The 15,556-nt window shown below is 38.7% G+C and overlaps 1 protein-coding gene across 1 annotated transcript in view; it reads right to left on the reverse strand.

The window, feature by feature from the left end:
- arrdc1b (arrestin domain containing 1b) overlaps nt 1–15,556 on the reverse strand; it is an 81,921-nt gene that overhangs the window by 26,206 nt on the left and 40,159 nt on the right. The window contains exon 3 of the mRNA XM_059994491.1: nt 4,035–4,085. Within this exon, the coding sequence (XP_059850474.1) occupies nt 4,035–4,085 (51 nt within the window). The remainder of the gene's footprint in view (nt 1–4,034; nt 4,086–15,556) is intronic.

A 15,556-nucleotide genomic window follows, 5' to 3' on the forward strand; every position in this document is an offset into this window, starting at 1 on the left:
CTGAAGCTGTATAACATTTGGGTCTTGGTCATCAAGTCTATACCAGCTCTTGGGAGTAATAAATCCAATTCCAGTCCACACTTATACAGTAGTAACCTGCTCCCCTTCAAATGCCCATTAAGTCCACACCACACCTGCAATGGAGGTAACTTTCAGTAGTCGATTCACCATCCAATCATCCTGTCTTCAGGATGTGGGAGCCGGGGGGGGGGGGAGAACCAGGAAAAACCCACGTAACCACAGGGAAAATCACAAATTCCACCCAATAGTTCCAGATATCCAGACTGCAGGTGAAGCAGTTGGAGATTTGAGGGAGCAGCATTCTCTGCTGTCTAACTTCATTATCCATCCTGGGGTGCAGGATTCACACAGGTCAAAAGGAGGCAATTTTTGCCTTTTCTTTCTCTATTCTATGGAACATCAATTACAAACCCAGTTTCATCCTTGGTGCAACCACACACACAAAATGCTGGTAGAACACAGCAGGCTAGGCAGCATCTATAAGGAGAAGCACTGTCAACGTTTCGGGCTGAGACCCTTCATCAGGACTAACTGAAAGGAAAGATAGTAAGAGATTTGAAATCACTTTGAAATCTCTTATTATCTTTCCTTTCGGTTAGTCCTGACAAAGGGTCTCGGCCCGAAACGTCGACAGTGCTTCTCCCTATAGATGCTGCCTAGCCTGCTGTATTCTACCAGCATTTTGTGTGTGTTGTTGTTTGAATTTCCAGCATCTGCAGATGTCCTCGTGTTTGTTCATTCTTGGTGCACTGCTTTTGAAGAGATTGGGTTTTTAACTGTGGTGTCAGACTTTCATAGAGGGTAGGGTGGCTCACTGTTTGGGAATGCCAGTCACATTTACAAAAACCCTAATATATCCTCTGTGCACCATGTGATTGTAGACTATTAGACTGCTTGGATACTTTTACATGACTGCTCAAAATCATTAGGTTGATGATTAGATTTTCATTCTGGGTAATAATTACACACTTTCCTCCAAAATGCTGCAGTGTTGCACCCTGCAATGCCCAGAATGAATTCTCATGTCAAGTTGCTTTTATTGTCATTTCGACCATAAACTGCTGGTACAGTACACAGTAAAAACGAAACAACGTTCCTCCAGGACCATGAAACAACACAAAACGACACTAGACTATGAGAGACAACTGAAGGTTACACTAGACTACGTAAAATAACACAAAGACGACACTAGAGTACAGACCTACACAGGACTACATAAAGTGCACAAAACAGTGCAGGGCAGTAAAATAATTAATTCTGGGAGAACAAGGCTGGGAGATTCAGAACATCTCTGTGGATAATGAGTGCTGAGTGACTACATACATGGACAGCCTCTATGTAGTTCAGTCACATCTGGAACATTAATTGGCCAGAATTTTCAGAACACTTATCTTTGGTAGTAAGGAAAAAAAAATCACACGATCCAATCCCAACCTAACTTGGTCTAACTGTCAATCATTCCTTGACATTTTGTGATCATCTTCAAAAACAGACAAAATCATAATACAAAAAATGCACAATTAGACTGCTCTGCTAACACAATTTCCAAAGCATGGATTTTGAACAACACTTCCCAAAGCGTGCTGTCATTAGAACCCTAAATTTTATAATTTAATATAATAACCCGAGATCTTACATGATCTCTGCTTTAATTCTATCTGCCCAATTTGTCCTGTAAACAACGCTGATGTACCTGGACACTTGGATAACTCTGCACTTTATCTTAGCAGTCTTTCAGAATCACCAAGGTTACCACACAGGAGACCATTCAGTGAACTGAATCTATGCTGGCTCTCTGCAAGAATTATTTTTGGTTCATTTTCCAATCACCTACGTTCTAGGATGTCTAGTTTTTGGCTCTTCTATCAATGGGGAAAAATATTTCTTTATCTACTGTCTAGACATTCTATCACTTCAAATACACTTAATCAGATGTCTTTTCATTTGTTCTGAAGAGGATATCAAAACTTATTGGGTTTATTCAACATAACTTAAACCTTTATCACTGGAATCATTCTCTTTGTTCATAACCTTGCAAATATTGTTGAGCTTTCAGGCAAATGTTGGATATTGTAACTTAAATACTAAAGTTTCAACAGTGTACAATAATATTCGTTAAATGTTCAAACAGTGAATACCCAAATCAACATTTTCAAGGAGGTACCACATACTTAAAAATGTGATAACTATTGTTCTAGATTAGTAATTATCTGCAGAACGTAACACTAGATTGAAAAGGTGAAGGAACAAAAAAAGGAATGAAATAAATTCCCTATTTTTAAACATTTGTAGAGGTCAGAAAACAGCTTTGGTTAATTCACATTTTGTTAATTGACTAAACGTGGAAGAGCAATGATGGGGTGCTTCTATTAGTATTATCAAAACGTTGTACGCATCAACTACCCATAAATGGTGAAACAGCTGATACCAACCTTTCCCAAAATCAGCTGGGAAGAAAATAAATGAATTTGCATGCAACTTCAAAATTCGTAAATAGCTAAGAGTTGATCATTCTTAACAACTATTTACAAACTTCATTGCCATTGTCTATTTGCCTTGGTATGAATTATTGGATAATACAAACTATTGTACTACAACAACATTGTCAACTTAAAATTGTTTCATCAGATTAGTAAGTTTTGCCTGGCTAACAAGTTTGCAAGTTGATGGATTTGTAGAATAGTAACCACGAAAGATGGTTATCAAAAGATACACAGTGAGGTAAAGTCCAGTTGGAAATCTGGGTGGAGAAATGGCAGATGAAGTATAATCTGGATACTAAATGTAGCAAAGGTGCTACATTTGGAGAGATAAATTGTAAGAGGAGAGTATACAGTAAATGACAAGATCCTTAAAAGCACTGATGTACAGAAGGATTTTGGAGTGCAATTCCACAACTCCCTAAAAGTGGCAACAGAAGTAGGTAGAATGATAAAGGAGGAACACAGCATGCTTGCCTTCATCAGTTGTGGTATTGAGTACAAAAGTACTGCATGAAACTTTTGTCAGGGTACATTTGTCGTATTATGCACAATTCTAGTCATCACAATACAGGGAGGATGCACAGGCTTTGGAGAGTCTCCAAGACAGGATCACCAGGATAGTGCCAAGATTGGACAGTAACTAGCTACATGGAGAAGTTCAGCAAGCCTGGATAGTCAGAGGCAGTCTGACAGATATATATAAAATTATAACAAGCATGGATGGGGTAGATGGTCAATCTTTTTCCCCAGGGTAGAAAAGTCAAATACAAGGAAGCATAGATAAAGATGAGAGGCGCAAGTTTTAAGGAGATATATGAGGTAAGCTTTGCTTTAAATATGTGCTTATTTGAGTGCATGGAACACACTGCTAGGGGAGGAACAGACATTTAGACAGACGCGTGAACAGGCAGGGAATAGAGAGGAAAATGGGATCACGTGCAGGAAAATGACATTGGTTAGACTGGCATCATGGTTGGTGCATGTTCCAGTTCTACATTGTCCTGTTCTATGCAGCTCTCTTTTCAATCCTTGAATTCATCTTGAAAGGCATTATAAAATAAATAAAGTCTGAATTGCCATGTCTTGTTCATAAATGGGATGAGTGCTGATTGAGGTAATCAAGATAGCTGTGTGAAGTTAAGACAATCAGCTTTATTTAAGTCCCAAGCTATTTTAGAATAAGTTCCCACAAGCAATATCCAAAAGTGGATTCCCAATATATGAAGTGCATACATAGAAAGACATAGAAAGAATAAATCCAGAGAAAATGCAACCAGGGTTTCATACAATCAAAACAGTAACTCCCTGCATCAAACACAAGACAAACTATAGAAGCAACAGGGTTATGAACAAATGCTTATCCCAGGAATGGGACAATAAGATTTAAGCAGTCTCCTCCGAAAACAAATTATGATGATAAAAGACAAAGGCTCTGACACTGGCATATTCTATGACAAAAATATCACTCCAATCAATAATGTTAGACAGTGCAATTTTAACACCTCTTAGAATACAAAAATATACGCTTACCTGATAGAAGAAATTGGAATGGGTAAGTATATTCTCCAGCTGACAGAGATCCTGTAGAGATAGGAATTTTATTAATTGTCTTCCTCACTGAGAAACCGCAGTCTGTGCAGATCAGAAATAACATCTCCTCGCTGACAATCAACACTGATGCACCCCAAGGATGCCTGCTTGGCCCAATGCTCTACTCTCTCTACACCATCAATTGTGTGGCTAGGCACAGCTCAAACGCCATCTATAAATTTGCTGACAACACAACTTTTGTTGGCAGAGTTTCAGATGGTGATGAGGTGATGGACAGGAGCAAGATAGATCAGCTGGTTGAGTGGTGTTACAGCAAAAACCTTGCACTCAACGTTTGTAAGACCAAATAATTGATTGTGGACTTTATGAGTGGAAGTCAATAGAACCCATACCAGTCCACATTGAGAGATCAGAAGTAGAAAGGGTGAGCATTTTCAGGATCCTGGATGTCAACATTTCTGAGGATCTATCCTGGGCCTAATATACTGATGCAATTACAAGTAAGGCACAAAATCAGCTATATTTGATTAGGAGTTTGAGAAGAACTGGTATGTCACCAAAAACACTTGCAAAATTCTACAGATGTACCATGGAGAGCATTCTAAATTGTGGCTCACTGTCTGGTATGGAGGGGCCACTACATAGGATTGGAAAGAGCTGAAGAAAATTGCAAACTCAGCAAGGTCCTTTGTGGGCACTAGCCTCCACAGCATTCAGAACACTTTCAAAAGGCAGTACCTCAAAAAGGCAGTATCCATCATTAACAACCCCCATCACCCAGGACATGCCTTCTTCTCATTGCTACCATCAAGGTGGTGGTAGCGGAGCCTGAAGACATTTGTTCAATATTTCAGGACGACGACTTCTCCTTCACCATCAGATGTCTGAATGGACAACAAACCCATGAACACTACCTCAGTATTTCCCCCTCTTTTTGCAGTACTTATTTTTCTTTATTATATATACTTACAGTTTATAGTTTTCATTATGTATTACAATGTACTGCTGCTGCAAAACAACAACTTTTCACAGCATATGCAAGTGATATTAAACCTGATTCTGATTCTTTTTTCAAGATAGTTTTTTGTATGTTAAAAACATTTGTTTTGTAGTCCACAGTCAAATTTTGTGTGTTATGCTACAAATCATCTTGGGGCATTTTGTCATGTTAAAGACATAAATGCAGGGTTCTGTTGTAATATCTACCCCATCCAGCCTACCTTTACACTGAAACCTCACTCATGTTCTTTTTAGCTAGAGTCTCCACTATTCTAATAGTACTCCTTGGCAACTTTTCTTGAGATCCCACATACCAAACGGTATCAATCAAATCTCAGATATGATCCTATCTGGGTGACCAACACCAACATCTGGCTTAACAGCTCCACATCTGAAATTCATTCCTACTTGTAAATTGCCCCTTATAAGATCTCAACTCTCTCACTGGTGTAACTGCTTCCTGTACTAAGATGATGCTTTCCCATAACATTTTGCAGCCATGTACAGTTAATAAAAAAGTTTTAGTAACATTTTCTATAAAATTTAACCATAGAAGTACAGAAACTTGGAAACACAAGTATACCTGGATACGGAGTATTAATCATGTTTCTACCACTAGAACTTTAAAAAGGCAGTGTGAGATATAACCTTGCACCTAACTCTTCCAAGATTTAAGTAACTGAAAATGAATCTAAAAACTTTAACACATTGTTAATGAGCAATCAGTTCTTCAAATATACACAGTTGCAATTTTACAGGCAAATACAAGTAGAGCCAATGAAATCAACCTTTGAGTAAAACCAACTCTACAGCTTAGGCTTTCCGCAGACTCCAAGCTTGCAGAGCACACATCAGAATTTATCTCAGTGATTTTCTTTAAACAATTCCGTTATGACAAAGTGCCAAAATTGACAGAGCTAAATGCATTGACTTGCCATACTTGATAGAGGGAAATTTGTGCCCTTTGGATTGTGTGCGTATTTGTCAAACTCACATCCTTCAGATAGGAAGCTCATTCTACCATTGGGAGATAGTGCACAATTTCAGTATGCAACGGGCTCCTTCTGTAACCTAGACAGAATCAATTTCCTGAAATGCATCACTAGTTCAGATTATGCAATCAAGACCTGTCGCTGTTTGTCAGATCTTGCTGACCACAAATTAGTAGGTTTTTTTTCCAAGTTTGTCAGCTAATTTCAACCAGGTTGTGAACAGCATTTTAAAAAATGCAAATTCTTCTAATCTCATGTTGCATCAGTTTGTAATACTTGGTTGGCGTTGACTTAACTTTAAAACAATATTTTAAACGAAAGAAAAAGATGGAATAATCAGCACCATAATATCAGAACACATTGCAGGAGAACAATGCTGGCCTTCTGCTAGGAAGTTGCAATGAACTTGTTTCAGATGTATAAGGCAATAGTGAAAATATTTCTTGGCTATTGTGTAGTTTCAGTCTTGTGTTAGAAGGATATACTTGTATCAGTAAGAGGTTGGGGAAGGGTCATGGATTAATTCCTTGCATGAGATGGTTGGGCTGTGCATATAGTGGAGTTTAGAAGGAGGAGGGGATTTTATTGAAAAAAATAACCAAGTACAGGTGACAATGTCAGAATGGTGCTATGAATTTTTGGAATTATCTCTTTTGCAGAGAGCTATGGTGACTGGACAGGTGAATTTATTCAAGGCATTATCATTTTGACTTTAGGAGAGTCATGGATTATAGGAAACAAACTAGATGTGGCCAAGATCAGACATGCCATGATATTACAGAACAGCAAAACATGCTGAGGGTCCATGTAGCTCACTCCTACTCCAATACTCTGACCAAGCTTACACATAGATTAGCTTACACATTTACATAAGCTCCAATATTGCTTGATTAATGAGAATCCTTGCACTGGATAGCATTTTCTTTGTGATACCATCAAGAATTAATCCAGTGTAGTCCAATATCATTTTCATTTTCAAAACACATTAATATTGAAATGAGGTGTTTCAGTCTTTCTGATTCTTTGTGTAGTGAGGAGAGTAGTGACAGCACGTACTTCCTACATCAATAATACTTTGGTGGGGATGGCTCTTCTCCTACTGGAGAGGGAGGGAGTCTCTCAATTATTGTAGTCACTAGTACACTAACCCAGAATGCCACAAGTAGCCCCAGTGTTATTAATGTGTAGTAGAACAGTATCAAAAACCTTGGCCATGTAGGTAAAAATTTCCCTCTACAGATGCTACCTGACCCACTGAGTTCCTCTACCAATTTGTTTTAGTTCCAACAACTGCTTTCTCTTATGTCTCCAGAATATTTACCCTGACAATCTGTGAAAGTTCCTTGAACTCAGGGAAGTTGAATCAGAACCAGTACACAGTTTAATCTATACACACTGAAGAAGTCTTGAAACTTATCAGTTCAGTGCCTTCAATAAGGTCTTGTGCCCTTCTCCAGATTTATGCTTCCCTATTATCATTTTCCTGACTTGTATTGATTGCTCTTTTGTCTAAATTTTAGTTTTGTCTTTTGAAAATCTACCACACTATTGGACCTTATAGAGAGCAGTGGTATTTATTATTCTGAATTAATTGAGACCAGAGGATGCTCCAATTTTCTACATCAACAAATTGGGTGAGTTGGTAAGGTTATGCTGTTTATTGCACCTGAGGAAAGTTAGTGTAGTTGATTACAAAAGTGAAGACTTTTTCAGCCTCAATTTTGTTTCTTAATTTTTAGTAATTTGTTGACAGGTTTTGAAATTTTTCTTTTGATTTGGCATAATGCATAATGTTTTATAGATCAGCTTCAAAATATCCCACTTCAATACAATTTAAAATTAGAAAATGAGATAGCTAAATGTGAAAATAGTTATTGCAGCTGAATACTCTTTCAACCACTGTAAATAAACTACATTTGCTCAACAGCCTCAGTTGTAATGACAAATTGCTAAGACTAAAGCAAATGAACAGCACTAAGACAACACTCAGCATCTTACAGGACTCTGAACCTGAATACCCCAATAAAGCAATTTTAGCAAAAACTGCTCATTAAAGTTTTCATGGAAACCCAAGAAGAAAAATATGTATTGCTTATTCCACTTTAAACATATGCCAAAAATATCACATATTAAAAGATTCAAGACTGCACAATGTCATTTCCAGTACACAAGTGTAAAGGAGAACAAAATAATTTTTACTCTGGATCCAATTCACCACAATTTGGGTATAATTTAGAACAAGTTCTCCAAACCTCAGATCAATGACTTCAAGGCTATTGCACTTTAACTTTAAAGTGTTTGAGGGGGCTTAAGAGGCTTACAGACTGACAACTTTCTGGCTGAATGCAAGGCACTGACAGCAGACTCAATATGCAGTGACACTCCAATAATCTACTTAGTCTTCATAAGTCTCATTAGTTCAGTATCTGACTCACACGTAATATTTCCTGCATTCCCTGGAAGCCCGGTTCCCTTACATTCTTTAAACTTCCTGGTTCACTGGAAAAAATAGTTACAATGCTGAGTTATATCCAAAAAATAGTGAACTTAAAGCACATTAGGGTTTTAATAATATCCAATATATGGAAAATATGCAAGTCTGTAAGACCATAAGACATAGGAGCAGAAGTAGGCCACTTGACCCATCGAGTGTGACCTCCAATTCTTCATGGCTGATTATCCATCTCAACCCCATTCTCCTGTCTTCTCATAACCTCTGACGCCCTGACTAACCAAGAACCTATCAACCTCTGCTTTAAATCTACTCAATGACTTGGCCTCCACACCTGTCCATGGCAATGAATTCCACAGATTCACCACCCTTTGGCTAAAGAAATTCCTTCTCATCTGTTCTAAGTGGACTTCCCTCTTTTCAGAGGCTGTCTCCTCTGGTCCTAGATTCTTCCACTATAGAAAACATCCTCTCCACACCCACTCTGCCTAAGCCTTTCAATATTCAATAGGTTTCAATGAGAATAAGTCTAGCTCCAAAGTACTCTGTATGCAAGATTATTGGAGTTTTATTTGTGGCTGTTCCAGATACAAATGGAAAATACAATTGTATAGACAGTGGCAATTTACATAGGTGAGCTATAAACTAAGCATTTACTGACAGGTATTTAACTTGAGCAAAACTATCAGAATTAAGTTTATTATCACCAGCATGTGTTGTGAAATTTATTAACTAAGCAGCAGCTAAGACTTCAAAATAGAATTAATTGCTTCAAAAGTCTCGAGGGCTATTTTGATGAACTCCCTCAGCAAGGGTTATCAGAACCTTTTAGAAGTGTTGTTGAACACAGCTGGTCATTCTATAAAAATGCAATATGTTTAACAAATAATTTACAAACCTATTTCTGTGGATCATAGTCACCGAACAATAGAGCACAAGTCCATAAACCCACTACCTGCATGCAGAACACTGTGCTCACCTATATCAACTCCATTGTTGGCCTGTAGCCAACTGAGCCTCCGTGATCAGAACATGAGAAGTAGGAGAAGGCAGCCATTTGACCCATCAAGCCTGCTTCACATTTACCAACATTGCACTCTGTCTGCTGGACTCTTCTTGCCCATTCACATAACCTATCTGTATCTCTACAGACTCTCTGCACCAATTGCTTTCCCATTCAACTTACTGTGATCAGCAAACTTAGATATGCTACACTCAGTTTCTTCCCCCAAATCAAGTAAATCATGTATGCAGACACAGCACCAACCCTTATGGGCATTCCGCTCTCCACTGATAGACACCCACAGAAATATCCATTGATCCCAATTTGCTGTCTTCTATTAATTAACCAATCCTTTCCCCTTGCTAATACATTTTCACCAACTCCATGCATCCTTATCTTATGGATGCCTTTTATGTGGCATCTTATTGAATGCCTTCCAGAAATGTAAGTATACAATATGCTCTATCCACCCTCTGTTCACTGCACTCTCATCTTCAAACAGGACCTACCCTTCCTGAATCTATGTTTTGTATGCCTGATTGGAACCATTTTTACCCAGATGTCTTGCAATTTCTTCCTTAGTGATAGCTTCTGACTATAGATCTAGTCATGTGCCTTTTGTCTACCTCCTTTTTTAAAGAGTGGAGTGGCATGACATTTGCTATCTTCAAATCTACAGAAGCCAGAGAATTTTGGTAAATTATCACTAATTGCCTCTACTATAACCTCTGCCATTTTTTTTTTTAGCTTCCTGGCCTCAAGACCAGGGGACTTAATCACTTTTAGGCACAGGGGTTTGCTCAGCAATACCACTAGTTATAACTATTGCCAAGGCCGATCATCTCCCATCACATCCATAAGATCTCCTTTTGGAATATTAGACATATCCTTCACTCCAACGCAAAGACTGACACAAAATAGCCGTTCAAAGCTTTGACTATTTCTACATTACCCAACATGAATTCTCTCTTATCTTCCAAAGGATCTATGTTCACTTTAGCCACTTTTTTCCCTATTATATAATTATAAAAACTTTGACCATGCTTTTATATTTTGTGCCAGCGTATTTTCATAATCTATCTTTTCTTATAGTTTGCCTAGTGTTTATTTTGCTTTTTAAAGTTTTCCCAATCTTCCAGTTTCCCACTGATTAAATTGCTCATCACTATGCTTAAGTACTGCTGAGTACGTGCAAGCAACACTTCCTCTGACAGCACACTATAGATTCCTGTGGGAAAATAATCCCCTCAGATCTGCTCTAAACCAGCCACCTTTCAGTCCCTCAGGTATCCCTTAGCTGCCTCGATTCCAAGGAAACAAACACACCCTGTTAAATCTCTCATGACTGAAGTACTCCAATTCAGGCAACATCCTGGTGAAATTTGTCTACATCCCTTCTGGCGCACTCACTTCCTTCCTATAGTGTGGTGACCAGGAATGTTTACAAGATAAGGCCTAATCAATGCCTTATTAAACTGTAATATGATTCCCCTGCTTTCACATTGTAGGCCATGGCTGACAAAGGCAAGCATCACCACGTGCTGCCACTTTCAGAGATCTATGGATGTACCTGGGCTTCCTCTGTTCATCATCCCATGACAAAGCTCTTCACTCCTACCCCCACTCAACATTTCAAAATATATTACTTCACAATTGTCAGGATTAAATTCAATCTGCTACTGTGCTGCGCAAGTTTTGACCTGAATCCACGACGAATGCCTGCACTGTGGCCATTCCCTTTTCTCTATTCAATTTTCCGGAAAATATAACAGGACGTGAAAGATTGTCTATCCATATTTAAGAACAGCTTCTTCCCCAGTTATCAGACTTCTAATCAAACACCTCTTTCTGGTGGTGCTACCACATTCTTACACTTGTAATTCTAACTCATTTATTCCATTACTGTCACCCTAGCATTTCTTTTCTCAATACTTCAGATTGTACTATATTTCTGGTACTCAGTGTATTCACTGTTGTACTTGTTATTACCATGCATACCCTGAGCTTCATGTGAGCAAGAAGTTTTACTGCACACTGATATATGTGGCAATAATCTCATTTAAATCTGAATCTGACAACCTTGTCACGATCTTCTATGCCATAATTTTCACATCATCTACGAACCTACTAATCATATCTCCTACATTCAAATCCAAGTCATCAACACATATCACAGAACTCAATGGTCTTGGCATCAAACCTGGCTATGGACTTACAATCAGAAACAAACATATTACTCAGCCGAATTTGAACCCAATTTGTCAGTTTGCCTCATATCCCATGAGCTCTAACCTTTCAGACCAGCCTACCACACAGAACCTCAAAGGCTTTACAAAGGTCCAAGAAGAGAATACTGAATGCATTGCTTTCTTCAAAAATTCAATCAGAGCAATGAGATGGGATTTCTCATTTGAAGCCATGCTGACCATCCTTAATTCCTGCTTTCCAAGTATAAATAAATCTTGCCTCTTAAAATGTTTTCCAATAACTTTCCTGCCACTGCTGTAATACTCACTGGTTTTGCCAGCTACCCTTCTTGAATAAAGGAACCACATTTGCTACCCTCCAGTCATCTAGCATGTTACAAAGATTTAAAAGTTCTCCATCAAGGCCCGAGCAATCTCTTCCTCACATACTTCCATGGCAGCTTGGGACACCTTGCGTCAAGCCTTGAAAATTCATCTTCCTTTATTTAGATAAAGGCAGGTAGAACACAAGAACAGGCCCCTCGACCCTTCAAGCCCACACTGAACACTACTGAAGTAAACTAAATCTTTTTGTTCCAAGACATCAAACATATTGTGAATTCCAACATGCTCTAGATTGACACCATTTATCTTCCTGAACACTGTCTATTACATCTTCCTGTTTAATGAATATAGATTTAATTAAGACTACTTAAATCAGGGATTCCCAACTTTTTTTATGCCATAGATCATTACCCAGGTTGGGAACCCCAGACTTAAAGACCACTCCCCACCCAGTTCCAAGCATATTTTAGCCCTTTTGCCACCAGGGGACTTCCCCATTCCTTAGTTACAGTCTTACTCAGAATGGACCTATATAAATCTAATTCATCACATTTGACAGTGATATTTTGGGGTCCAGCTTTACCCTCCTAATTATCTTACTTCTCTTTAAAAAGTATTTTCTATAATCAAGGGTGTTTCTTGTTTTTATTCACCTATACCTGTCACTTTCCTTTTCTTCTAAAGGACCTTTCACCAAACCCAACCCTCAATAACTTTGGCCAGGCAGAGTTTCCTACATTTTTTCCATTTTGCCTTTCACCCTAATGGGCATGTCAGCTCTGAATTCTAAATGGTTGGATGTTTTTCTTACTGTAAGCTGTTACTCTCAATCTACTTTTGCTAGGTCAGGTTGTCACATTATCGGAATCAGCTTTCATCCAGTTTAGGATCTTAACTCGAGGACCCTCCTTACTTTGACTTCTGCTTACTGATGGAAACTATTTTCAGGAATCTCTGGGTCAACCAATCGAGACTCTTTCACCAGACTCCCTCAGGTATGGTAAAAGCATCAAACAGAATGAAAAGAACAAAGTAGATAATTTTCACAACTCATGCTGATAAAGTGAGTAAGCAGTGTAACAAAGTAGATGATTTTCACAACTCACGCTGATAAAGTGAGTAGGCAGTGGAACAAAGTAGATGATTTTCACAACTCACGCTGATAAAGTGACCTAATACAGACAGATGTGCCAGTGTGGGCTGTCATGCCCATTAACATCTCATAGTGACTGTGTTGCTCTATACATAGTTTTTTTCCTTTTGCTTGTTTTTCCTTTCCGCTCTTTTCTGTAAGTGTATACCTCAGATAAATACTTTGTGGAGATTTGTGATATAAATGATTATACGATATATGAGTACAATGTCTGAAATACATCTTATGGAAATGTTTGTTTGATGATGAATTTCAATAAAAAATAAAAGACAAAAAAAAAACTCCAAGGTTATTGGTTTCCATAATGTAAATTTGGGGAATTAAAAGGGAAACAGTAATTCAAGATTAATTTGCAAAATACATAAGGAACTGATTATTTTCAAATACAAACTATATTACAATTTTTAAAATATCCAACACACTGAAGGTGAATCAGTTCTCACTGGAGGATCAGACTGTACAGACCGTACAGATTTCAAAAACATCACACAGAAAGTTCACCGGAAAAAAAAATCTGGATAAATTCCAATTTCAGGATAAAGATTAATTAGCTTCCTCATTAAAACATTTATTTACAAAACATAAGAGATAATTATCCCCTTGAGATCTGATACTGAAGGTAAACAATTACAATTAAAACAGATTTGCAGACAAGAGCCCCAGTACTTTCAAATTTGTTTGTCAATCCTAATTGCAGAACATGACACATGCTTGTTATTGTGCTTCAGTACTTTACAATTAAAATCAGATATTACAGATGCTAAGTTTGATATAGTTTCATTCTCCTGCATTCTAAACAGAGTCAGAGTTATACAGTACAGAAACTTGTCAACCAAGGTGCCGAGTTGGTCCCTTTCCCCTGCAGTTGACCCCGCTCTCATACACCTATCCAAACGCTTGTTTCACATTTTAATTGTATCTGCCGCTACCACTTCATTCCATTAACCACTATCTCAATGTGGAAAAACTTACCCCTCAGATCCTATTTGGAGCTTTCCCCTCTCACAAACTCCCCTAACCTGGGAAAAATATGTGCAACACACACAAAATGCTGGTGGAACGCAGCAGGCCAGGCAGCATCTATAGGAAGTACAGTCGATGCTTCGGGCTGAGACCCTTCATCAGGTCTTGGCCTGAAACGTCGACTGTACTTCTTCCTATAGATGCTACCTGGCCTGCTGCATTCCCCCAGCATTTTGTATGTGTTGCTTGAATTTCCAGCATCTGCAGATTTCCTCATGTTTGGGAAAAATGTAACCATTTTCCTTCTCTATGATTTCATAAACCTCCATCCCTCAGCTTCCTTCATTCCAGCAAAATAGTCCCAGCCTTTATTGTCTCTCATGTGAAACCTTCCAATCCTAGAAACTTCTCTGTGAGTCTTCTTTGCAGCCGTTCTAACTTAATTAATTCCTAAAGCATCGCAACCAGAACTGCACACAATATTCCAAGTGAGATCTCACCAATACCCTGTACAACTGTAACACAACGTCTTAACCCTTGTACTCAATATCCCAATGGCTAGTCAAAACTGCCCAACACATCACTGGCACCAGTCTATCCACCATCAAGGACATATATACAGAATGTGTCAGTAACATCATGTAAGATCCACCCACATACCTTGCTCATGGACTGCTTGTCTCACTTCCATTAGGGAGGAGGCTTTATACTATTCACACCGAGACTACCAGACTCAAAAATACTTACTTTCCCCAAGCAGTAAGATTGATCAACATCTCCATCCATTAACTCCACTGCTACTTTTTTATTTCACATCAGTGACTTTATATACAGCCCAGCATCACTTTATGGACATACAATAAAAGTATAAAAGCTATCTCGAGGAAATCTGCAGATGCTGGAAATTCAAACAACATGCACAAAATGCTGGTAGAACACAGCAGGCTAGGCAGCATCTATAGGGAGAAGCAATGTCGACATTTCGAGCCGAGACCTGATGAAGAAACCAAGAAGGTAATGGATTGGAGCTACAGGGAGGTGGTCACTTCTAAGTTGCAGGAGGCAGGTACCAGTTGACTGTCAGGAGAGGGAAAGGAAACAGGCAGATAGTTCAGAGTATCTCTGTGGATGTTCCCCTCAATAACTTTGGATACTGTTAGAAGTGGGGTGGGGGGAACAACCTACAGGGGGAAGCCACAGTGTCTTGGTCACTGGCACCAGCTTGGCACTGTAGCTCAAAAGGGGAGGGGGAGAAGAAAACTGCAGCAGAGATAAGGATGAGACAAGGGAATCCATAGCTAGAGGAATAGATACGAAATTCTGTTGACAGTATAGAGACATGGCATGTTGCCTTCCAGGTGCCAGGATCATGGATCTCAGATTGATTCCACTGCATTCTGAAGTGGGA

The sequence above is a fragment of the Hypanus sabinus genome, chromosome 18 (genome assembly GCF_030144855.1).
Source record: "Hypanus sabinus isolate sHypSab1 chromosome 18, sHypSab1.hap1, whole genome shotgun sequence".
NCBI lineage: Eukaryota > Metazoa > Chordata > Chondrichthyes > Myliobatiformes > Dasyatidae > Hypanus > Hypanus sabinus.